The sequence below is a fragment of the Ambystoma mexicanum genome, chromosome 9 (genome assembly GCF_040938575.1).
Source record: "Ambystoma mexicanum isolate Mex_15411 chromosome 9, UKY_AmexF1_1, whole genome shotgun sequence".
NCBI classification, from domain to species: Eukaryota; Metazoa; Chordata; class Amphibia; order Caudata; family Ambystomatidae; genus Ambystoma; species Ambystoma mexicanum.
Window position 1 is genome coordinate 677788939 of NC_090931.1, and position 23945 is coordinate 677812883.

At 48.5% G+C, this 23945-nt stretch overlaps 1 protein-coding gene across 3 annotated transcripts in view; it reads left to right on the forward strand.

Moving 5' to 3' along the window:
- Window positions 1-23945, forward strand: part of NBEAL1 (neurobeachin like 1) — a 2018929-nt gene that overhangs the window by 1734847 nt on the left and 260137 nt on the right. For all 3 annotated transcript variants that reach the window (XM_069615520.1, XM_069615521.1, XM_069615522.1), the window contains one exon: window positions 22219-22328. In XM_069615520.1, coding sequence (XP_069471621.1) covers window positions 22219-22328 — 110 coding nt within the window. The remainder of the gene's footprint in view (window positions 1-22218; window positions 22329-23945) is intronic.

Here is a 23945-nt window from a genome sequence, read left to right on the forward strand (position 1 = left end):
AGGGAGTGAAAGGTGGAGACTCGCCTTTCATTTTCACTGCAGCAGCCCGAAATGGCTGTTACTGTGAAAATTAGTTTCACGCCGGCATGCATTACACACACTGACGTGAAACTGAAGGTAATCCTGCCCCCTGGCAGTGATGGGGAGCTATCTCGTCCTTGGCACTGCGTACGTAATGTCAAGGACGAGATATCTCGTCCTTGGCACTTAAGGGGTTAAAGAGCCAAGGTGAAAGAATGGAGCCCTGGGGGGCGCCGCAGGTGGAGGAGGAAGTAGGGGAGGAGAAGGTGCCCAGTATGATGTTGGAAGGTCATTTAGGAAGGAGGTGAGCCAGTCCAGTGCCCGCTCCGAGATACCATGTGTGTCATGGAGCCTTTTTATGAGGATGGAGTGGTTCACTGTGTCAAAAGCAGAAGAGAGATAAAGGAGGATGAGGACAGCAGCGGAGTTAGAGTCAAGGGATGCAGGCAGTTCCTCAAGGATGTTCAGAAGAGCAGTTTCCGTGCCACTCGATGCTCGGAATCCAGACTGATGGTCGTGAAGACCGCCAACAAGTTCAGTGTGAGAGTTAAGTTGGGGATGGCCAACTCCTCCAGCAGTTTCCCCAGGAAAGGAGTGATGGAGTTGGGCCAATAGTTGGCCAGACAGGAAGGGTCTGCTGATGTTTATTTAAAGCGGGGGCGCACAAGGGAGTGCTCGAGGGAGGATGTAAAAGAACCAGTAGCAAAGGAGTGGTTACAGAGATCAGCAAGAGCAGGGGCAAGAGAGGAAATGTTGTCCTTGATGGTTCTGGATGAGCACGGGACAACCTGTTTGGAAGAGACCTTCATGGAGTTGACGACTCTAGTGACTTCTTCCGGAGAGACAGAAGCAAAGGAGGAAGGAGGAGTGTGAATGGCAAGGGGAGGCAATGGGGGAGGGAAGGGTCGGTAGAGTGTGTGACAAGGCTGGTCAGTATGTCCTGGGTTTTGGAGGTTAAGTGAGTGGCGAGTGTGTTGCAAAGGGCCTGGGAAGGAGCAGGGCCAGAGGATACTGCGGATGGATTGGCAAGTTCCCTGCAGATTTTGAAGAGTTCAGCCATGTTGTTGGACTCGCCAGATACTCGTGCCTGGATGTGGGCCCTTTTTTGCACAGATATAGAGTTGTTAATGCCTTTGGAGCAGGTGGCAGGCCAGTTTGTCAGAGGTTGAACCTGCACTTACGTTTTTGGCCTGCAAGATCGGAGTCGTGCCAGGTGTTACGCTTGGAGGCAGGTTTCAGGAGGATGCTCATCACTGGAACAAAGATGTCAAGGGTGTTGGTAATGGAAAGATAGAGGTTGCTGAGAGCATATTCAGAGGCAGAGTATGAGTTAGGTGGGCAAGGGGGAATAAAGGTGGAAGTGAAGGCAGCAGCTCACACTCGTTTCATCAGACGGATGCTCGTGAATGAGGTTGGCATGGATTTTGGAGGACTTCTCACAGGGCAATAGGCACCCTGGTGGGAGGAGAGAAGAGAGTGGTCAGACCAAGAGAGGGGTGACCAGAGGAGATGAGAGAGGGAGGTTGGTGTGGATGAGGGCATCCACCGTGTGTTCGGCAGAGTGGGTTAGCCCAGAAGGAAGAATGGAGAGGGATAGAGAGGTGCAGAGATCAATGAAGAGAGTGGATGCTATGCACAGGGAGTCTAATTGGATGTTAGTCACCCAGGTTGGAGGTGGTTGAGAGTAGTGAGGAACATTAATCAGCCCACACCGAGAGAAAGAGAGGATGCGCCTGGAGGCCGGTAAATGGTAGCAATGGTCAGGGTGGAGGAGGGAGAGATGACCAATTTGCATACTAGGCTCTCAAAGGATGAATAGAGCTGAGTGGGTAGGATGGAAGAAGGGATCCACTCAGGGAAGATTAAGGCAACCCCGCCACCAGCCCGGTGAGGTCGAGGCTTGGAAGTGATCTTAAAGCTGTTGGGTAAGAGAGAGTCAAAGCAAGTCACTGAGCTGGCATTGAACCTAGTTCTCAGTGAGTGCGAGTATGTGAAGGTCAGTGTCTTCAAGGAGAAGGCAGATGTCAGCAGAGTGTTTGTTGGCTGAGCGTGCGTTGAGGGTTGCCAGGTGGAGGCGATCACTGCCTTTGGGATTTTATTAAGGTGGAGTACAGGGGCGAGGTACTTCAGTCACAGGTGGTCTAGCAGGGGGGGCAGTAGGGGGAGGGAAGGAAGGAAGTTGAGGAGAGAAGGCAGGATTCCGTCAAAGAGGAGGTTGGTTTGAGGGCCTTGAACCAGGATTGTGCCTGTGAAGTAGACATTCATGCAGCAGCGAGATGAGAAGAAGCCCGCCAAGAGGACTTCGCACTTGGTGCTGCCATTAATGGTATTGGAAGAGTAAGGGGAGGGAGAGTGTAGATGAGATGAGAAGTCCAGGGGTCTGGAGATGGCACAGGGAAAAGCATGTCAGTGAAGATTTCTCTGGAGGATGCGCTGACATAGGTATCTGCAATTGGAAGGCCAGAGTTTGCAGCAAGGATGTCATTTTTTTAAAATGCGTTTTGAGTCCAGATTTTGTGAGAGAGGGTGGATAGGTGATAGAGTAGCAGTTGGAGTAGATTGAAGAGATGGAGAGTGCCATTGCAGAGCAAGAGGGAGGAAGTGAGAGGCAGGGCTATAGGTGTGGGTGGGTGGGGGTGCTGCAGTGCACATTACTGCCCTTAAACTCCCAGGCAGCCAACTGAATGTTAAGAGGAACAGTCACAAATCATTGCAGGAAGTTAGCACACCGAAATTCGATTTTTAAACTAACAGACCCAAACAGTGCATGAAGTGAGCACACCTAAAATCTATTTTTAAACTAACTGACACAAACAATGCAGGATTTTTAGCACGCCTAAATGCGATTTTTAAACTAACAGACACAAACAGTGCATGAAGTGAGCACATCTAATTTCGATTTTTAACCCCTTAACTGCCAATGGTTGCCCATCCCCCTCACCCCCCAGTGCCAAGCCCTTTTATGGTGATTTCGGTATGGCGCCATTCAATCCCTTATAACTTTTTTGTTCCATGTGATGTCTCGGACAAATTTGACCCCATTTTCAGAAAATGCCAATAAAATTATGTCCAGGGAAGCCTGTGTTATTTCCTTGTAAGAGCTTGGAACAAATGGTTTGCTGTGCTGAATTCACCTTTTTTTTCCAGGCATTCAAGAACAGGTTGAGTGGAAACCAAACAAACATATTTTTATAAGGTTACCATCAGTGTTTTGAGAGGTAGGCGATTTTGCCCTTTTTTTCCAATAGGACATGCATGGACGGAATGGAACAGGAGGGCCAGAAAGCTGAATGTGAAGACAGAAAGGCATACATTTCTGAAAAGTAGAAAAAATTCCAAGTTTAGGAAGGGGTGATTTGCGCATTTCATGCAACAACTATGAGGGGAAAATTCCCATAGGGGAAAAATTTGGAAAAATTACAGATAAAAAAGGTATGTACTCGGCATGGTTGGACCTGTAAGGTAATGGCTTCTGTGAATATTGAGAAAAGCAATGTCCCGCTACATTCCCTCGACTCTTCCAGTTAGGAAATCACACATTTTTCATATTGTTTCACAAAACAAGCAATACCACAAGCCAAAAACTGAACCATGGTACACAGGATTTTTATGCTGGCGGCCTAAACAGACATACTTGGCGTGTGTTCATAAGGAAAACAAATGTGGTGAGGAATGGCAAGCATACATTTTTTGAAAGAGCACAGGCAGACCTTTTGAAGTGTAGGTGACCTGTGCAGGTCACAAAAGCGTGCAGTGCCTGAAGCAGCGACTCAATGTAGATCACATTTGGGAAATGAAAGGGTTGTGTAACAAAGTGTAGTAGCAAATGTATGAAAATGTCATGAAAACCAAGAAAAAACAACATATGTCCCATCTTCCCACAGGTGTCCCGACAAAAATGGTGCCTCAAATGTGGGGGTGCACCTACCTGGGCGCAAAGGGAGAAGGCCAAACCACTGGTACATAAAATGCCCTGCGGAAGACTGGATTTGGCTTTGTGAACAACCCACAGATTTGGGCTTGGGGCATCCCAGCCACCAAGGAAAACGGAACTCCATGCATTTCCGAAAAGAGGTCACCCGTGGGAATCCGCAGAGGTCTGACTTGCGCAAATCGGCCCAGAATTTATTACCCAGAACACCTGGCAAAGTCCGAAATGTGGCCAAAAAACCCATTTTCCGCACATTTCACTCGGCTCACCCACCGAAACACGCCGCCAACAACACATGGCCTACTGTCCCGTGTTCCCACAGGTGTCCCGGTGAAAACGGTACCTCAGATGTGTGGGTGCACCTACCTGGGTGCCAAGGGGAAAGCCGAAAACACCCCCAACCCCAAGTCTTTTCAGACAGCTGAATTTCACGATTTTTCCAGACGGGCACTATGCATTTATGAAAAGAAAACACCTGTGGGAATTCAGAGATCTGACTTGCCTGAATCGCCTTAGAATGTATTACCCTCAAGCCCTGGCAAAGTCCAGAATTTAGGAACAATAACACCATTTTCAGACATTTCCCACCTCCAAACCACTGACAAACGCTGCCAACAACACATGTCCTGCCTTTCCGCATTCCCACAGGTGTCCCGACGAAAACGGTACCTCACATGTGTGGGTGCACCTACCTGGGCGCCAAAAGGAAAAGGCTAAACCACTGGTAACCCCAAGTGTTTTGGCAGAGCAGATTTTGAGGAATTTGCTCTTGTGGACAACCTACGGATTTGGGTCTGGGGTATCGCAGCCACCAAGGAAAACATTGAAGCCCATGCATTTCTGAAAAGAAGACACTTGTGGGAATCCACAGAGGTCTGACTTGCGCGAATCGCCCCAGAATGTATTAACCCACAAGCTCTGGCAAAGTCTGAAATGTAGGGAAAAAAACAGAAAGGGTTACAAGGAGAGAAATACCCGTGACCTCTAAAGACCGTTACTTTTGTGAGCCTTGGAAAATAAGAAACCCAAGACCAGGAACTAAGGCTGATCAAACCTGCAAAGTGTGTCAGAGGTATCCGGGGCTCTCCCGCATCGATAACCACGGCAGGGAGGAGCAATTGTCACCATGGTACTGTCCTTGGCCCCTACAGCAAAGCAGCGTCAGAAAAGATTGCAAAGCCGGTGAGTTGGAGAGACACAAACCAGCTTGTGTTTTGAACCAAGGTGGCAAGCGACAGCTTTGCATAAAGAGAACAGTGTGTGAGGCGTTGGCGATGAGCGACACAAGTATAATTGGTACCAAAGAAGTAATTGAACTTTGTGTTTCAACTTTGGGAGAAGAGATACCGTGCACAGAGTGATCCAGCGCCATGTGGGTGCTCATTCGAAGGTCTCTGTTTGGTATCCAACTGATGTTGAGTGTGAGAAAAAGGAATACCGAGATCGAAGTGGTCATGCAACGTGCCTTGCTAAATCCTGTGCACATTCGAAAGTCTTCGATAGTTTAGTTTAAAGTACATCGCAACTGGTCTGAGCCCGGCCAAGGGAGCCTAATTGACCAAACGAAAGGGATCTGAGCCTGGCTGAGGGGGACCCAGAGTGACCCTTGAGTCAACCGCGAAAGAGCTCTCGGACATTGGTATGAAAGGGTTCTGAGCCCGGAAGAGGGGGATCCAACATGGATCTTTTGAATTAAAAAGGATCTGAGCCCAGCTAAGGGGGATTCAGGGTGAACCGCGAGTCACCCAAGAAAGAATATTTTGAACTATTGTTTGAAAGGGATCTGAGCCTGGAAGAGTGGGATCCAAGGTTGAACTTTTGGTTTGAAAGGGATCTGAACCCGTCTGAGGGGGGATCCAAGGAAAATATTGTTTGTGGTGTTTTGTGTACACCTGGCCCTCTGAGTCAAGAGACTTGCAAGAAGCAAAGAGACTTGCACACAGGAGGTCTTGAACTGTGAAAATAGAACTGTTTCCTCTTGCCGCAGAAGCCAGAGTGTGTGCTTGGCTCGAGTGAACCGCCTTGCCCTGTGCTGAAAACGTGGGGAAGGGAGGCCAACAACCCAATCATCCTGACTTATCATTCTGTGAGCACTTCTTTCTTTTTCATGAACTTCACCCCACATTATTTGTAAATTAGTAGTAAGGATCAGCAATAGTTTTTTTAGTATAGGCCCTTTTTAATTTGACAAGACTCCACTAGGACTGCATTATTATAATTTGATGGTTGTAGCTTGCTCCCATCTGTAGATTTAGGTTTAGATAGGCATTTATCTCACCCTTGTGAAAGTTCAATAAACACCTTTGAACTATGGTCACTTTTGTCTGTCTTACTGTTGATACCATGCCTTCCTTGCACCTGCGAAACATGCTATCGGTCAGTGTCTGTAACAGAACCTAGGAGTGTGGATCCTGTCAGACGGTGATGCCGAAGGCAGTTGGAGAACACCTTGCAAGGCTGTTTATGGGCTTGTAAAAAGTGAGGGGGGTGTGGCCTGGTGCGAACGATGCAGCCGCTCCTGTAATGGACTCCGTACGAGACCCGCGGCGATGATGAATAAATGAACCTTAATGGGTCGGTTTGCGGCATGCCTCGGCTCGTAAGCAAGGTGAATCTCTGAGGCGTCGGCTGCTGCCTGGGAGGCCACATTACCAGCCCTTATTCTGCCCGTTGTCCCGGCGCCCCCTGCCTCCTGACACGGCTCCCAAGATGGCGGACAGGGAGTAATTATCCCGTCGTCCCCAGGACGGAACGAAGTGAGCCGCGGATCGGAGACCCTGCGGCTGGACCCAGGCTGGCGTGGGCTGCCGGCTCACGCTCCGCAGCGAATAGGTGGCCCCCTCCTCCACCGACCCCGAGACGAGTCAACTGAAGACCCAGGAATGGAGTGGCTGCCTCCCCTCCCCCCATTTCGGTGGTCCCGCTGCCCACACTGCTTCGCGAGGCCGCGGCGGCTCCCTTCTGGGGAGTCGAGCGAAAGCTGCGGTGAGGCCGGCGATAGCTTCCCCCTCGGCGGGGAACAGGCAACCGCCCACCCGGATCGACAACAGGAGTGGATCCACCGGGATTCTGAAGCTGAGGGGAGACGGACGCTCCTCGCTCCGAGGAAGGGCCCGACCGACGCACTGAGGCTACGTCTCCGGAGTACCTCCAGTCCTGCCTTCACTGGTGGCCGAGCGGCCTCCTTTGGATTCCCGGCTCCTTCCAGGGGCGCCCCGGCCCACTCTCCTTTAGCAGGCCTCCATAATCCGGGCCCACTGACATCCCTGAAGATCCTACGCAGGAGCAGCTGACGGTCTACTTCTCCCCAGCTCCTGAGCCCGGCCCAGCGAGCCCTGATGAGGTAGCAATCTTCCTAAGACTTGAATGGGTTCTATCTACCCGCTGCTGCCCAGAAGGCCCGACGGTGCCCTCCGTCCGACCAGGGATCTCTTGGTGCCCCGCTTGAGACCCCCCCCTCCCGTCTCTGAGACTTCCTGGGGCGCCCCGGCCCACTCCTGCTGCTCATATTGGATCCTGAGTCCCGGCCCGAGGCCCCCCCAGCCTATCCTCCTACAGTATCTTACATTGGCTGCACCGCCACTGCGGCCCCCCTTCCAACGCCACAGAGGCAAGGCCTAGTGATCCTCATTGCGTCTGGCGCACTGCTTGTTCACCTGAGTCTCCCTACCCCCCCGGGACCCTGACCTCTGGCCCCCTTGGTCCAGTAAGCCGCACCTCGAGATCCCTAAGCATTGCAGTCACTGCAGCCCAGAGCTCCTAATACCGACACAATGTCGAAGCCAACGAAATCAGCCAAACCTTCGGACATCTCCACTATGCTCTTAGCAGCGGACAGGACGAAGAAGCCGGACCCTCCCCTTAAATTAACTCCACAGGACATCAAGGCGGTGTTCCGATCTTGTATGTCAGAGCTTACCACGCAGATGGATTAGACGGATCAAAGACTGACCGAGGCGGAACAGAGACTGGGCGAAGTGGAGGACCTGACCCAGATCCACGACGCCACGATCCTAGACATGAGACGAGAGATTCTGGCTCTGCAGAACAAGAATGAAGTGATGGAATTTAAACAAGAAGACCTAGAAAACAGGGCACAACGAAATAACCTGCGCATCCGAGGAGTCCCATCGACCATCCCAGACAAAGAGCTGCCAGAATATATTGGCAATTTCTTTCAAGCTCTTCTTCCAAATATGGATAAAACCCAACTTATCTTGCACCGTACTCACAGGCTACGACCAAGACGGGGGGTGGATTCGGACGGCCCCCCACATGTAATTACCAGGGTCCATTTCTACGCTACTAAAGAGGCCATCTCGGCCATTAGCCGCACCAAAGATGAACTTTCGTTCATGAGCTCCCCCCAGCAAATTTTCCAGGACCTCTCGTTAACAACCTTACAGAAAAGAAGAACCCTTAGACCCCTAACACTATTCCTACAGAACCATCAAATTCGCTACAGATGGCTCTTCCCCTCCACTCTCCAATTCACGTTTCAGGGAACCCAGCGCAGAATCAGCCGCCTAGAGGACGCTGAGTCCATTTTGCACCCACGCTTGCCGGAGGCCTCGACTGCTCAGACCCCGCAGCACTCACCGGGGGAGGCGGAGCGGCTGCCCCAGGGACAGCAGCAGCAACCTTGGTCGAAGGCTCAGACGCCGAAAGATAAAATGATACAGCCCAGTCCGGGGCTCTTACGCAGACCGATCCAGAGATGAAATCAAGATCCAGTAACGACGCGGGTCCCGAGCGGCCTATACCCCACTCCAAGGAGTATGTCACCAACTCACCCTCGGAGACCAACCCTATGGAGTGGTTGGATCCCAGCCCTGTTGGCTGGGAGAACAATTGGGGCCCAGTTGGCCCACCCATGTAAAAGTTTACCCTCCCGTTGGAGGATACAGGAAACCCAGCCGCAGGAAAGCTTCATTAATCCTGAGTCACGAAATGAAGACTGAATACCCCCATACCTCCCACGAGGAGCAGAATCCCATCCCAAAGGACATCCAGGGGTCTCCCCCTCCACACCAGAAACTAAGGTTCCTGACACTGAATGTTAGAGGCCTCAACACCCCACAGAGGCGGAAAGCGATCCTGAGACGCATCCAGAATGATAAGGCTTCCATTGTCTTCCTCCAGGAGACACATCTGACTCCAGCTGACTTCACGAGGCTCCGAGATCGGCAATTTCCACTACAGTTCCTGGCATCGAGCGGAACGAAGAAGGGTGGCACAGCAATCTTAATCACCAAAGGTTTTAAGCGGCAAATCCTGGACTCGATGCTGGGCCCCGAGGGCCGCTTTGTGGCGGTGAAGTGCCGAATGCTCGGCCAACTATACACACTGATCTCAGCATATGCCCCGAATGAAGAGCAGGAGGCATTCTACTCGGCCCTGGAAAGCACCCTCCTACTGTTTGCTGAGGGCCATACCATCATCGGGGGAGATTTCAACGGAGTCCCCGATCCCTTAGCGGACAGATCACACCCTCCAGCCCGCAGGGACTTTGGCTTGGCGACTGCTTTACTTAAATTGTTCCGAACCTTAGACGTAGTAGATACCTGGAGAGTCCTCCACCCAGAGGAGCGAGACTACTCGTGCTATTCCTATGTACATAGAACTTACTCACGCATCGACCTTCTGCTGGCATCCCCGCAGATCCTGGCATACACAGATGAAGTCCTCATAGGTCCTAGAATCCACTCAGACAACGCGCCCATAATGTTAACGCTAAGAGCTCATGATCCTGACCCGGCCTCAAGACGCAGAAGTTCTCTCTATGACCCGATCCTAAACGATATGGCCACCAGAGACGTAGTGGCTAAAACAATAAAGCAGTTCTTCCAAGAAAATAAAAATGAAGATACTTCCCCAGCGAATACATGGGACGCAATGAAGGCCGTGGTGAAAGGGGTGCTAATCTCCCGAGGAGCGGCCTATCACAAACAAAACAACAGACCCGCCATATCCTAGAGGACAAGGTCCTGGAGGCGGAGACGGCGTGTAAGGCCAGAAACTGGTCTCCAAGAACCTACCGAGCCTTGCAGACAGCCCAAAGGAAACTGGAGGCCCATTACGTGGAGGACACAGCCCAGCTTCTAACCAAAACAAAACAAAGTTACTATGCCAGAGGAAACAAGGCGAATAAATGTCTAGTGGAAAAATTGGCAAGAGTCAAGAGTAGAAATACCATTATAGGCCTCCGAGACCCCCAGGGTGCATTCCAGTTCGCAGATGGGGATAAATTGAGAATTGCAGAGGCCCACTTGACCGAGACAATGACGGCTACCCCAAGACCCTGTGGGGAGCAGCAGTCCTACCTGCAGGAAGCAGCCTTACCCAAGCTCTCAACCCCGAATAGAGAAGAGTTGGAGGCCCCGATTACCAGCGAAGAGATCGACAAGGCTGTTAAAAGCTTAAAATCAAGAGCCCCGGGACCGGATGGTTTCTCGCCTCGATTTTTTAAACTCTTTCGACCCCAGCTGCTAGCTCCAAGGACGACTCTCTTCAACTCCTTCGCCACCTCAGGATCAACAACCCCATCGATGAGAGTCGATCACAGTACTAGCGCTGAAACCAGGAAAAGACCCCAGAGATATCGCGGCATATCGACCCATCTCCTTATTAAACCTAGATGCAAACATTTATTCAAAGGTCTTGGCAAACCGATTAGCGAAGATTCTCCCGGACATTATAGATCCAGACCAGACAGGATTTATTCTAAACAGAGCCACCACGGATAACACTCGTAGAGTCCTCAACCTGGTTGAGATAGCTAGGCAAGACTCTCAGAAACTCACCCTGCTAGCCTTGGACGCGACCGAGGCTTTTGACAAAGTGGACTGGTCGTTCCTCCGTTTTACCCTGGAATCGTTCCGCTTTGGGCCCACCTTCTTAAAGCTAGTATTAGCGAGCTATCAAACCCTGACTACCCTTCTCCGAGTGAATGGCCTACTGACCAGCCCGATCTCCCTAACATGCGACACCAAACAGGGCTGTCCCCTCTCTCCCCTACTTTTTGCTATGGTTATGGAACCCCTGGCCCAACGGATCCCCCTTAGCGCCAGAATCAAAGGCCTCCAAGTAGGCCCCACCCAGCATAAGATCGCGCTCTACGCTGATGATGTGATGCTGACCATTACAGGCACCTCCCAGTCCTTGAGAGCCGCCCTAGCGGAAATCCATAGATTCGGAAAGGTGTCCGGATTTGCCATCAATTTCGTGAAATCTACAGCGTTAGGGATAGGCTTAGACCAAAGAGATAAGGAATCCTTTAGTTCCCAGTGCACGATCACAATAAGTGAAAAATCCATCCCCTACCTCGGGGTTCGGATCCCCGCTAATCCTGAAGACACCTACCGGATAAACTTCCCGCCCCTGATTAAAACTTTAGAAAAAGACCTGGACTCCTGGCTCACGCAGGAAATATCACTAATAGGTCGCATCACGGCCTGTAAGATGAATTTAGTGCCACGATTTCTGTACGCCTGCTCGGCCCTTCCCATCATAGTCCCTCGCCCCCTGCTGCAGCGAATTCAGAGGAAGATATTTGAATTCATATGGAGGGGGAAGAAAGCCTGCATTCCGCGAAAGACCATGCTGTGTGCCCCAAACCAGGGAGGTCTAGGTGTCCCTGACCTCCAAAGATACCAAATGGCTGTGCAGATAGCTCACACCCGGGCTTGGACCATAGCGTCAGGGCGCCCCAAATGGATGGACATAGAACAAGCCTGATTACCTCTCCCCCTGCGCTTTCTCCTGCACCTTCCGACTTCGCTGCGGCGGTCGTGACCAGCCATTTTATCTTCGACCAAGCAGACGTTGAAGGCATGGGATTGGGCACGCAAATCCAGAGGCATCCCGAGAGACCTGAGCCCCTCAGCTCCAGTCTTCCACAATCCGGCCTTCTCACCTGGGACTTCCCCCTCGAACTTTAGAAACTGGATCGCCGGAGGCCTTAGCTCCCTAAGCCAACTATTCGAAGGAACCCAGCCGCTGGCATTCGCCCAATGCAAAAGAGCTTTTAATCTCTCGGAGTCAGACAGGTTCTCATACTGCCAAATCAGACACTGGTGCTCACATCCCCAGACTCGTGTGGCTGCCACCCGAGACCTGGACGCCCTGGAATTAACTACGGCAGACCCCCCAGCCCGAGGGCGTATCTCGACGCTGCATCGATTATTCCAGGTGAACCTATTGTCAGCCAGAGCAACATATATGTCGCAGTGGGAGAGAGACCTAGGGCATCCGATCCAGGATCAAGCCTGGACCGATATCTGGTCACGCAACAGACTCAATTGGTAGAGGAGCAGGCCCCGGAAGATAGCCAGAATCAGGATATGGAGACAGAAGCTCGGGGATAGATGAGGAAGACTTATTGGTGTAAGTTATGACAGGGGTTGATGAGTTGGGGATCGGACTTAATTGGCGAAGCGACAGTCCACAGGAGACAGCCAGAACTAAAGGGTGGTAGCGGGTATCTGGGGATATACAACTATGTGTTAATGCTGTTAAAAAGTGCTGAATTGATATGCTAATTTGTTTTCCTGTGTGCTAACCAAAAATAAACAAGTTCAAAAAAAAAAAGTGACCCGGGTAAAACCAAAGGTTGCTATACTGAAAAATGCTACTTATAGAAAAGAGGTCTCAGCCTCCTGACTCCTCGGATCACCATTTTAGATCATGCTATTAACTTTTTGGTGTTAGAGATGCTGCTTGTGTCAGTCGCTGTTCTATGAAGTGGACCGACTTTCCCTGTACCATAAATGCCTCCAACCCAAACATGTCTGTCCCCTTTTCTTTCGGGGTCTCAACATTAGGCTCCTGTACTATCCCCCAGTTTTGGCTTCACTGCTCCCAAGCATCTCCATGTCTTTGTTACTTGGAAGTCTAAGGCGAATATTGTCTGACGTTCGAGACAAAATAGCAGTGATTTCCTCTCCACAGGCAAAGCCTCCTGAAAATCGGGGAAAGGAGTTTCCATCTGGTGCCTGGTTGGTATCGGATGTGCTAATTTTAAGGGAAGAAAAGATTGGCACACACTGCTCCCAAAATCAACATTGGCCCTCAGAGGTAATGTCAAGGCCCAACCACCCTGGACTTCGACCAGCGAAATTCTAAAGATGGGCCGGACAATTGTAGGGTATTAGAGGGATAGTAGCAGAGAGAGTCAGCAATCCGCTAGGTCGAGGGGAGCAAGACCATGCATGGATTGACTTGTAGGTAGGTATAAATTTAATTAGAACGATTGTGCCTAGAGGGCCAACCAGTGGTGATATTGGTGTGCAGCGTTGGAGAAGATCGTGCAGAAGGAGTGTACGTGAAGCAAATTTAAGAACTTTGTTTAGGGGCTATGAGTAGTAGAGGGGAAGTATATGGAATTGCTTAAAACAGGAATCAAGTTTGCCGAGCAAAAGGGTAGCGATTAGAGTGTTGGGTGAGGTGGGGGAACATTTTCATTATATTGCCAGAAGGAACCTAGCATCAGCGGCTGCTGCTGTGATGATCTTTTAGTTGCTGTGATGATCTGTTAGTTGCTTTCAAAGAATACTCCATGGTTTAGAGCCTTGGACAAGGGAGTGAGAAAATCAGGAGGGAAGGAGATGAGTGTGTAGTTCGCATTGGAGGCAAAGAGAGAAATATCACCTCTGTCTTGAATAAGTTTAGCATCCATCAGTGTAAAGCCGTCCAGTGACGTAAGGTTGTTTGGCAGCCATTTAAAGACATCAGGGGTATTGAAGGGAAAGGATAAAACCTGTTTGTTTTATTGGTACAGGGGGGATAGTGAGACCCAAAGTATGAGGTGAGTTTGCCCAGAAAGGAGTTCTAGAAAGTGAAGACGCGTGGACCCATGATTGATCTTTTGGATCACTAACCGTTAGGGGTATTGGCAAAGTGGCGTTAGAGTTGCATGCAATGTCAAAGGAGCGGTCAAAGAAGAGAGCATCTGAAGGAGGGAGGGATGGTCAACAGTGTCTAAGGCTACAGAAAGATTAAGAAATAGAATGAGTGTGAGGAGAGGTGAGTGTTGAACAGTAAGTAGTTAAAAAATGTCAGAGACACAGCGAAGAGCAGTTTCAATTGGGTGTTTTCTCTGGAAACCTTATTTGAGGGGATCACAGAATGAGTGATCCTTGAGGTAGTCGACGGTGCGGTTAAAGTCAACTCTTATGAGGATTTTTAAGTGGTGGGGCTGTGTGGAGAGTAATCTGTATGGTCTGCAGAGGGTTTTTGATAATTGGGACAGCAGTGGCTACCTTGCAGCAGGCAATGCACACGTCTCAACATTGCAACAAGTCCCCTGATACTGAGAGTCTACTTCGCAGGGCTATTTCTCTCTTGTGTGTGTGAGATCTATGGGCTACAATGGCTGCTTGCCAGTGTTGGAATGTCCAAGAGGAAGGCTACAATATTTTTGAGCCTCAAAGACTTGAGTCTGACATAGTCTGTGTAACATAGTTCTTTCTTAATTCATTGTTGGACTTGAGTAAGGATAGGTTTGTTTCTCTGTCTCGGGAGTGTGTCTGTTCCATTGTTTCCTGCTTCTGGATGGTAAGCCATGTGTTATTTTTAGCTGCTCTTTAACGAGCAGGAAGTTCAGACTCCCTCATTGATGGCTCTGGCTAAGGGTACACTGGTAGTGAAACTGTGTCCTTTCACCTTCAAAGCGTTCACTCCAATTCTTAATTTACTATGCAACCTCTCCTCCGGATTGATGTTACTATTACTAGGATAGATTTACAGGGATTAGGCACTGGATTAGCCTGCCTGTGTATGGATTGAAGCCTACATACAGCTCCTCATATAGAGCCCATGGACCTGCAAAATCCATGAGGAGTCAGCCGTGACATTTTCTACTGACAGTCTTACTATTGAATGTGCAGCTCTCTGATATTTTAGACTTCCTTGAGCACATGCATCCTACTCCACTGGCAACAGTGGTCTCATGTTGGCTATTTTGACAACACCAGAAACAACTGGCACTGTCGCTGCCTCTTTTGTAGGCTACTACACTGAAGCTAAATAACCTTCCCGGGTTGCCCACCTCCAACCTTCAGAAAACTGGTAGAGGTGGAATCTGACCTGGTTACAAGGGCATTGTACACTTGACCAACAGTATGATTTCTCATTTGAGGCATGCTTCTTCGATACAATTTTGGGAGATATAATGATGTAGATAAGTTTGAAGTGGACTTCTTCACAATCTCAGACCAACCGGAGTCTCTTGGCCACAGACAATAACTCGGGAGTATTCCTATCATCCTGATGATAAGTCTTTGTTGCCTTTGCACATTTGAAAAGGGCCCAGGTCTTAGCCTTCACTTGCATTAAAAGAGGCAAGGTTTTAAGCCTCTACTTGGAGGAGTGTTTTGCCATAAGGCTTTAGTCCATCCACACACAGGGAATGTGGAAAATCTTCTGATGGGGTTTATTGTTCTAGTAGACCTTGCCAATGGGACCCCGACCTACAAGCAAGGTTCATAGCAAATGTAAATTACTGGAAAAAAGACTGACTTGTACCCAATTCACTCTGCCCTGGGACATGTCGATACTCCATCCAAACATTTCTTTAGAAGTAGAACATGTAGACAAGCCAGGTTGTTTTCAGCCTTCTTTACTAAAGAACAAGAGGAAAAGTTACTGGATCTCCTGTACAGTGGCGAGAAGCGTGACGATTCACTAGATGCCCTCTCCTATGAGGCTAGGGAGGTGAGGCAGACAGAGTCCATGGGATTGGAAGGACGTGACAGCCCCCGATGCCTCCCCAAACTCAAGGGCAGAGAAAGAGGGGAAGAGAGACAAACAGAAAAAGACTAGCCCAGAAAAATAAACTACCAGATTCTCCCACCCATTTTCCCATTCAACCCATGATTAATCTGATTGAGGCATTACTCGACCGCCTGGTAACCCATCAGATCCAGACTGACATAAGATTCCTGGAGGGGCTGGACAAACTAGCATCCAGCCAGCAAACACCAGTTCTGCCGCATGAGATTCTTCAACCATATGGGGAGGGTGAAGATCTGGGTATTATTTTACTTTTTTTAAATTATTTTCAACGTTGGAGCATCAACATCAAATGTAAATAAAGAACAGTCGCTATAGCGATAAACAACATTCAAGCTTGACTAGTCCCCCCCCTTCAAAACCCCTCAGGTATCCAACAGTCCACATCACCTGCTATTCCGTCACACTCCATTGCCCCCATTCTTGTCCAAATACAGTCTCACCAGACGTGGCTTGAAGTTCAAGGCCGGGGATTTTTGGTCGAATTTGAGTATGGGTGTCCAAACTGCCTGAAATTGAAGCAACTTTCCCTCCTTTGCACCGAAACTCTCTCAGCCACTAATATGTCCCAAACCTTAACCCACTAGCACCCTATGTCCGGGCCCTCCACCGTTTTCCAGCACGGGGCAATAGTGGTTCGTGCTGCCAGCAACAGGTGAGTCATTAGCTTTGCTAGTTAGTACACCCGCTTTGGATATATCCGCTCACATGGAGCACCCAGCAATATAGTCTTCGGGTAGGCGACTACCTGTAATGTCGTGAATCGGTTACACTATGTTCTCTCAGAAGACCTGCATCAGAGGGCATTCCCAACACATATGAAGGACAAGCCCTGAGCCCCACACTTTCGCCAGCAGGTAGGGGGGGGAGCAGTTCCTGGAAATGGTGGATCTATACTGGCGTGTAATACCGCCGGAATAACAATTTCAACGCACAATCATTATTTCACACCTTTAGAAGAGGCGCTGTCTCTAGCCCATATCTCCAGCCAGGCTATATCATCTAGCTTCGAGCCTAAGTCTGTCTCCCAGCGGGACATGTATTCTGGGCGATGCGGCGACAGGAGGTCCTCTCGCAACAGTCTCGGTATAGTTTCGAGATCCCTCCCTTTTGTGAGTCTTCCCCCATGTTGAGTTCTGGGGATTTTTAAAAAACATTTTGAGAGAGCGGCACAACAGTTTTACTGGAATGAAGAGATTAAGCATTGCTACCTTGCTCCCCTACTAAGGGGTGAACTCCAGCCATCCTACCAGACCCGTAATCCCCTGGGAACTACATCATTTGACGAGATAAAAACAAGGTCTGCTACACAGAGTAGGTCAAACTGAGAGCTTCTACCATCATATGTTCCGGGAGAGACTCTGCTGGAATTAGGGGCCTGGATACAGAATAACCTGTTGCAGTGGTTAGGCAAGAAGATCCTAACGGAAGTAATGGAGGCATTGGCATTAGAACAGCTGATTAATAGCTTCCCCCATCCTTGCAACGTGTGGTTTTACAGCTTAGTGAACCTACCTTGATTAGCGCTATTGAAACCGCCCATGCAGAGGCAGAGAAGCAACACAGGGCATTGCATAAAGGGGATGAAGTACGACAGGACGTAAAGATAAACCCCAGAAAAATACCACTGAAGGAATTTAAAATAAACCCTAGAGAAATACCTCCTGAAAAATCTAATAAAATCATCAAAATAGGGAGTAAGGAAATAGAAAAACTGAAAATATATCCCCTTTAAAGAATGGGCAATACTCAAACCAGAAGAGGGAAAAACCCCTAGCAGGTCTATAATAGCATGTTTCTTGTGTGGGGAGAAGGGACATCTGGCCAGACAGTTTCCTAGGAATGCAAAGGACGAACCAATGGAAATAGGTTCTATGGCGGAGAAGAATGGGGAAATTTAGAACAAGAAGAGACCTCTATCGAGACCCTTAGCAACTGCCTCTGTGTCTCAGCCCCAATCAAAATACATGAATCGGTCACAGTCAACGGCATACGAGTGTCTGCATTAGTTGACTCAGGAAGCAAATGGACAACAGTAAGTGTCGACCTTATATACTCTGACCAACTCATGGTACGGAGACTAGTACGGATTACCTGTGTCTATGGGGTATAAAGAAATCTATAGCAGGATCCCAGTCACTATCAACATTAACGGTAGGGAAACATTATTGAATTTGGTGGTAGTCCCAGGACTGCCTGAGGAAACTATTATTGGTACTGACTTTCCGCAGTTTGGAAACCTGATGGAACAAATAAATCCAACCCCCACCAGATTTAGACACCTGGGAAGAAGATGAATTGATAGACGACTCACCAGCCTAGGTTTGGATTGAAAGTTCTGAGATGATCCTGAGAGGTATCAGAAAAACCCTAACCTATATGTAAAATGCAGATGGGGAAGCCGAAAGGCATTAGGGAAATCTTATGTGATGATTCACTAGTTGTCGTCACTTCTCCCCAGGGGGGAACCCTCTCCTATGAGTGAGGCTGCTACCCAATATTCCCTTAATGTGGGAGGGACTCCCACTCTTGGGATAAAGACGACCACCCAGGGTGTGGCCTGTTGAACATCACACCCCATCATTCCCTAGCCCTCCCCATTCTAAACCACTTCCTTGAGAGTAGACCAATGTCTAAACAAGGATGAAGAAGAGCACAGAAGACATGAAGATTACTGACTGTGCTAGTACTGGTACAAGGTGGCCCTGAGGAGGCATAAAGATCAAGGTGTAAAAAGGAACCAAGAAACAAAGGACTTTGACAATCCGCCAGGGAGGGACTGGCAAGAATACGATGGATTAAAGAAGTTACTAAGCACAGCCTGGAGAGGCAACAGATGTGGGAACCATAGAGAGCAGGAATTTCAAATCCTGTCAGCAGACCGGAGGAATAGGAGAGCAGAGGAAGCTAGCGAATCGCTGAGGTGGTTCTCTGTGGGTGCAGCTGGAGAGGGCCTGAGCACAAAACAGAAAAACTTGAACCAATAAGTACAGCAGTGTGTTGAGCCGCCACAGAGTTGCAGAGGAGAGAAGCCTGAAGAGCCAGAGAGACGAACCCCAGTCCCAGGAAGACACAAGGGTGGAAGAGAGGCAGGCTTGAGCGGCCCTTCTCTGGCCCAGTAGTAGCAACCAAACTATTGCGAAGAGTGGGGTGAGCATCCACCGAGAAAAGCCTCCTCGTTGCAGTGGCAGCAATGAGCCAACTGACCACCAGTGCAGTGGAGTAACTTTGCTGAAAATGTTGGGGGGGACATGACATCTGAAGAAAAGGTGCCCCAGCCAAATGAATGGGGACAAAATGGTGTGCCATGAAAGTTGGGGGGGACAACACCTCTGTCCCCCCCTGAAATTATGCCCATGCACCAGTGACAAGTCGGGGACCCTCGCAGTATCAAATCAAGCGTCCGAAGAGAACTTCCTTGCAACAGTCATAAGACCACTGACCCAAGTTGGAAGACAAAGTACCGCAGAGAAGTGTTTCCTCACCGCAGTGGCAGCTCTAAAGCCACTTACAAAAACTCCAACCAAGAGTATAAAGAAAGCATCAGAGGAGTATCTCCTCTTTGCATTGGTAGTCAAAAGACCACTTACTGAATCGCAAGTAAACTGTAGGAAATAATATCCCTTACCAAGAAGGCTTTAGGAGAGGAGGCCAGACCAAGGAGGCCTTTTGGGGCCTATGGAAGAAAACTCAGCAACAGCTACAGAAGTTACGTAGACCGCTATTTTATAAGAGGAGAAAAACCAGGAAAATGGAGGCATTAGTCCTGGACCTTAGAGACACCAGACACCTGGACCTTTACCTTACTGGATACTAGGATAAGGGAGGCATTCTCCTGGTGGAAGAACTTTGTTATTTATAACTTCTAAGGTTTAAGTGCAAAGGATAGAAGCAGGGTTTTGAACAAGGACGGATAAAATTTGACAGACATTCTGACATTTCCTTATTTTCCTAGGTTGAGGCAGGAAAAGCCCCCCATAGAGGCAGGGATAGTTAGGTTTTGGGGTTTTAAAATAAGTTTATAACCCAAACATAACATCTCCTTGTCTGATTCTTTCTTCGACACCCTTACAGAAGCCTTTTGGAGACTCCCATTGATGAACCCCTTACAAATACATACCTGATGCTCAGGCTACCAAGTCTTTTGCTACTTACTCCAATCAGATCTTTTCAGGGCCAGACCTCAACTCCAGGTAATGAGTGAACTGGGTGCTTTTTGGACTTTAGGGGCTACTCTAACAGCACCAACCGACAAAGTGGCCATTAACCAAAGCAAGAACATTAAAGGACTTTTCCTGTTGTACCAACCCAGCATACCAAAGAGAACTTCACTGCAGTCATTAACGAGCCACAGGGCAAGAAGGGTAAGTGGGATTGGGAGACCAAGTACTTGCAAGCCATACGCCTGCCTGAATTGCCATTACCACTCACCCTTGGATCCTGTTGGTGGTCCCCTATGCTATGCTTTAGCTCTATTGAGCGCAATCAACCTCCTGAAATGCGCTCCGGTCATAAATTGACCCAACCTCCTTTTCCATTTCTGCCTTCACTCTGACAGACAAGTTATCATGCTCCGGATAATCCTCCCTCTGACTCTCCTCACCTGGATCTTCAGTAGAGCTGTCCTGGGTCGCTGGCTTCTTCTTGCTTCGAACCTTCTTGGTCTCCTCTTCCTCCTTTTCCTTCCTTTCCTTCTTTTCCTTTTTTCGTTCATGGAGATAAGGGCAGGCTCCCCCAGAGGCCACCTTGACCGAGGGTAGGAACTACGAACAAGGGGAACTCTGAAGAGCCAGCCCCGAACAGGGAAAAAGCCAATTTAGGCAGAAAAAACCCTATGGTGTTCGTGGAAGGTATAGCAGGTTCAGCTTGTTTTTTGGAGGTCTTGATAAGTGTCTGACTTTGCTGGGAGAAGTACAGCCAGCACTACCACGCGGTAAGTATGAAGAATGGAGAGAGAATGGGTTGCGGAGGAGGGGCTATAAGGAGATGGGAGGAACAACCCCACCATAACCGCAACAGCAGAGGCAGAGAAGAGAATGTGGACTCAGCTGACTTCGCTGATGCAGCCGGATGTGCGAGAAGCAGCCCAGAGTCTACATGAGAGAGAATCACTAAATGTGTTAGCAGGCTCCGCGGGGTAAGTATGCAGGGGCACAAGCCATGCCACGAGACAGCAAAGGGAGAAACACCAAGAGAGGAGCTGCTGGAGTCGCTGACTTTTCGAGGGAACCACCGGGAAGTGCGCAAGTCAAGCTACAGCCAGCAAGGTAGGAACCAACGGGAGACGAACCTAAGGCATCTGACTCAGCAGCTGGAGAGAGGAGAGAGGGCGAGAGCCGGAGAACACACACCCCGAGGGCGAGGGTAGAACACAGAGAAGGCAGCGTACCGAAGTACCTGCCGAAGCGGGGAAATCAAAGGTAGACAAGAGGTAATCCAAGCGGAAAGTGTAGCACCAGCTATGGGCGTCCTGACAAACAAAGTTGCAATGCTCGGAGCGGGGGGTGTGGTTTGTATTTAAAGAGAGAGAGTGGAATAAGAACTAGACCGCTACCTATGGAGAAACGTGACGGCCCTTCAGTGAAGCTTCCAACGCTGCCATACCTTCCAGGGGCAGAGCGTGACACAAGAAGGGATTAGGGTGCATGGAACAAATAGACTCCAGAGGAGTGCAGGGTGCTGGGTGGGAGGCGAGGGGGTGTTTAAGTCTGCATGCATACCCAGCACCTCCCTTAAAAATTGTTTTTTGCTGGAGAACGAATTGTTGCAGACTAGTTACAGAAAATCACATCAGGACATCCAATGTGCCAGGCAGCATAGACACTAAGTGACCTTATCAGATGTTGGATGATATTGAATAGCTATGAATGTATGCAGGGTACAAATGATGGGGAGCTACCCTTACAGGTAAGTAACTATTTACATCGGCCCATCTAAGATTATATGAATGCGGTAAAGAAACCATTTGATTTCATTATTTGGGTTTTATTTAATGATTTGGGTTTTGTAATGTTTTGTGCATACAATGTCACTTCCGAATGCATAATCATTACTATACAGAAAAAATATAAGAGGGATCCCAATCACAACCAAGTCCCAGCTGTGGACAATGTTTTTGGTGCTTGAATAGCCCTAGAGTTTTGTTTTTTTCTAATGTATATTATGCAGCAGATCATTTTCCCCTGTATTGCTCACTACAATCTTAATGCTTTTACATAATTCTAAAATAAAATAAATTTGCTGTGGGTCACAGGTCTCTCTACAAAGTGTTTTGTGCTCATTTGTTTAACACATTGTTGCATGTTTTTCTTATTGCGTCTGCTGGGTAGCTGGTCCATCAATACACTCACACACCCTTAAAAGTGGAAGTCTTTGCATTGGGTCTTCGGAGAATGTCAGAGGTAGAATCCAAATGGGCCAGAACAGGAAAGGAACCTTTTATTATACACACAGTATAACATTATTTTCTTTTATAGAATTTGACCTGGGACGATTACAGTTATCCAAAGAGAAGGTGAATGATGTTCAACTTCCAAAATGGGCCCGATCGCCAGAGGATTTCATCTACAAACACAGGAACGCACTGGTAAGCTCAGACTGCTGAAGTCCTTTGCTGTGCCTGCTTTGAATGTTCAGGAATGACAGACACAATTTAGACATGGTTTTGGCTAAAGACTTTTACTTATAAAATAAAAGGGGTTGGGAAAATGCCTCGCTGGCCCTGCACTTGAGGTGTTTCCCTACCTAAACCCAAAACTAAGGATAAGTCAGTGTCCGAATGTGCAAAACAAAATCGTCCTGTGTCCAAAGAACTATTCTGACCCTCACAAAATCTTAAGATGAAAAGGATAAAGGCTTTGGCCTTCAGTGTTTCAAAAGTGTTCAAAGAAAGTAATAAATAACTCCAACATAAAGTCTCTCAAGGATATTGAGCCTTAATCCAGAGGGTGTCTCCCTTCCCCTGGATTCTTTTTGAGAATTTCTTGACAATTATAGTGCTTGTCTTTTCTCTTGATCAATGTCAAAGTCCCGTATATGTTTTTCTTTAGCTTTTAGGTTGTCAGGATACTTGGTAAAGTCTCCTGCCAGGGGTTCTCCGTTTCCCTATATTTCACACACTTGTGATTGCCTGGTATGCTCTCCTGCCAGGGCTTTTGGGTTTCACACACACTTGCAATTGCCTTGTAATCATTCCTGCCAGGACTTCTTGTAGTTGTCTGTCTCTACAATTCCACTTTTGATAGTTTAACACATTATCCTTTTTGGCGTATTCCTTTAGTTCATAGTACAATGCCTCATTAGTGTTTTGCTCATACTTCAATCATTCACCACCTTTGCATTAGGGGTTCATTTTCATTGTCTGCTAAAGATTTCCTTCTGAAGCCAATATGCTTTTAACTTCTTACTTTTATTTTTAAGAAACGTTGTTCTCTTTATCCGCCTTGGATTGTTCAATGTTTAACATACAATGTATTCACCAATACGCCCCGGTGGTTCCTTTGTCTCAGCGTGGACTCGCCGTTTCATCGTGGGGTTTCCTGGTCTGTTTGCAGCTTGCCGTTGACATCTGCGGGATTCCCTTTCCTTTGCGCTGCTTGGCTTTCTGCTTCGCTTTCTCCCGTGGCTATGACTGGGCTTCTCCTCTCCTTGCGGCTCTCGGTAAGCTTTTACTTGACTTTTTCCACCGACCAACGCCCAGGAGTACTGTGCTTGCTTCTGGCATTCCAGCGTGGAATTTTCCTCGTGTCCTCTGTTGCCTACAGCAGGAGCCGGTTGGCTCCAGCGTTCCCTCTTCGGTTCTTCTGCAAAACAGAGAGCTGCAGTCCACTCCCACCAGCAGTCTGCCATTTCTCCTGGTTATCTTCTTTTAAACTTCATGGGAACCGGTGTATGCTCACAACAACTAGAGTGTTGCCTGCGCTCAGGGTTTCCTCTACTGTGCATTTTTACATTCTTCTTCTTCATCCCACTGTTAAGGTATTTCTGGGAATGGTAGTTTCTTTTTATTAACTTGCACGAAAATATTGGAGGAATGGTTTTATCATATTCAGAGGACAAGTCAAGGTTTGAGAATGGTTCTGAAAATTTGAGAGAAATTCAGCACTCTCCATTGGGGAAGCAAGCATGGAAACACAATAGGCCATTAGGAAGTTGGATATGGGAGATTCAGTATCACTTGTTTATTGCCAGTGCAAAAATACAG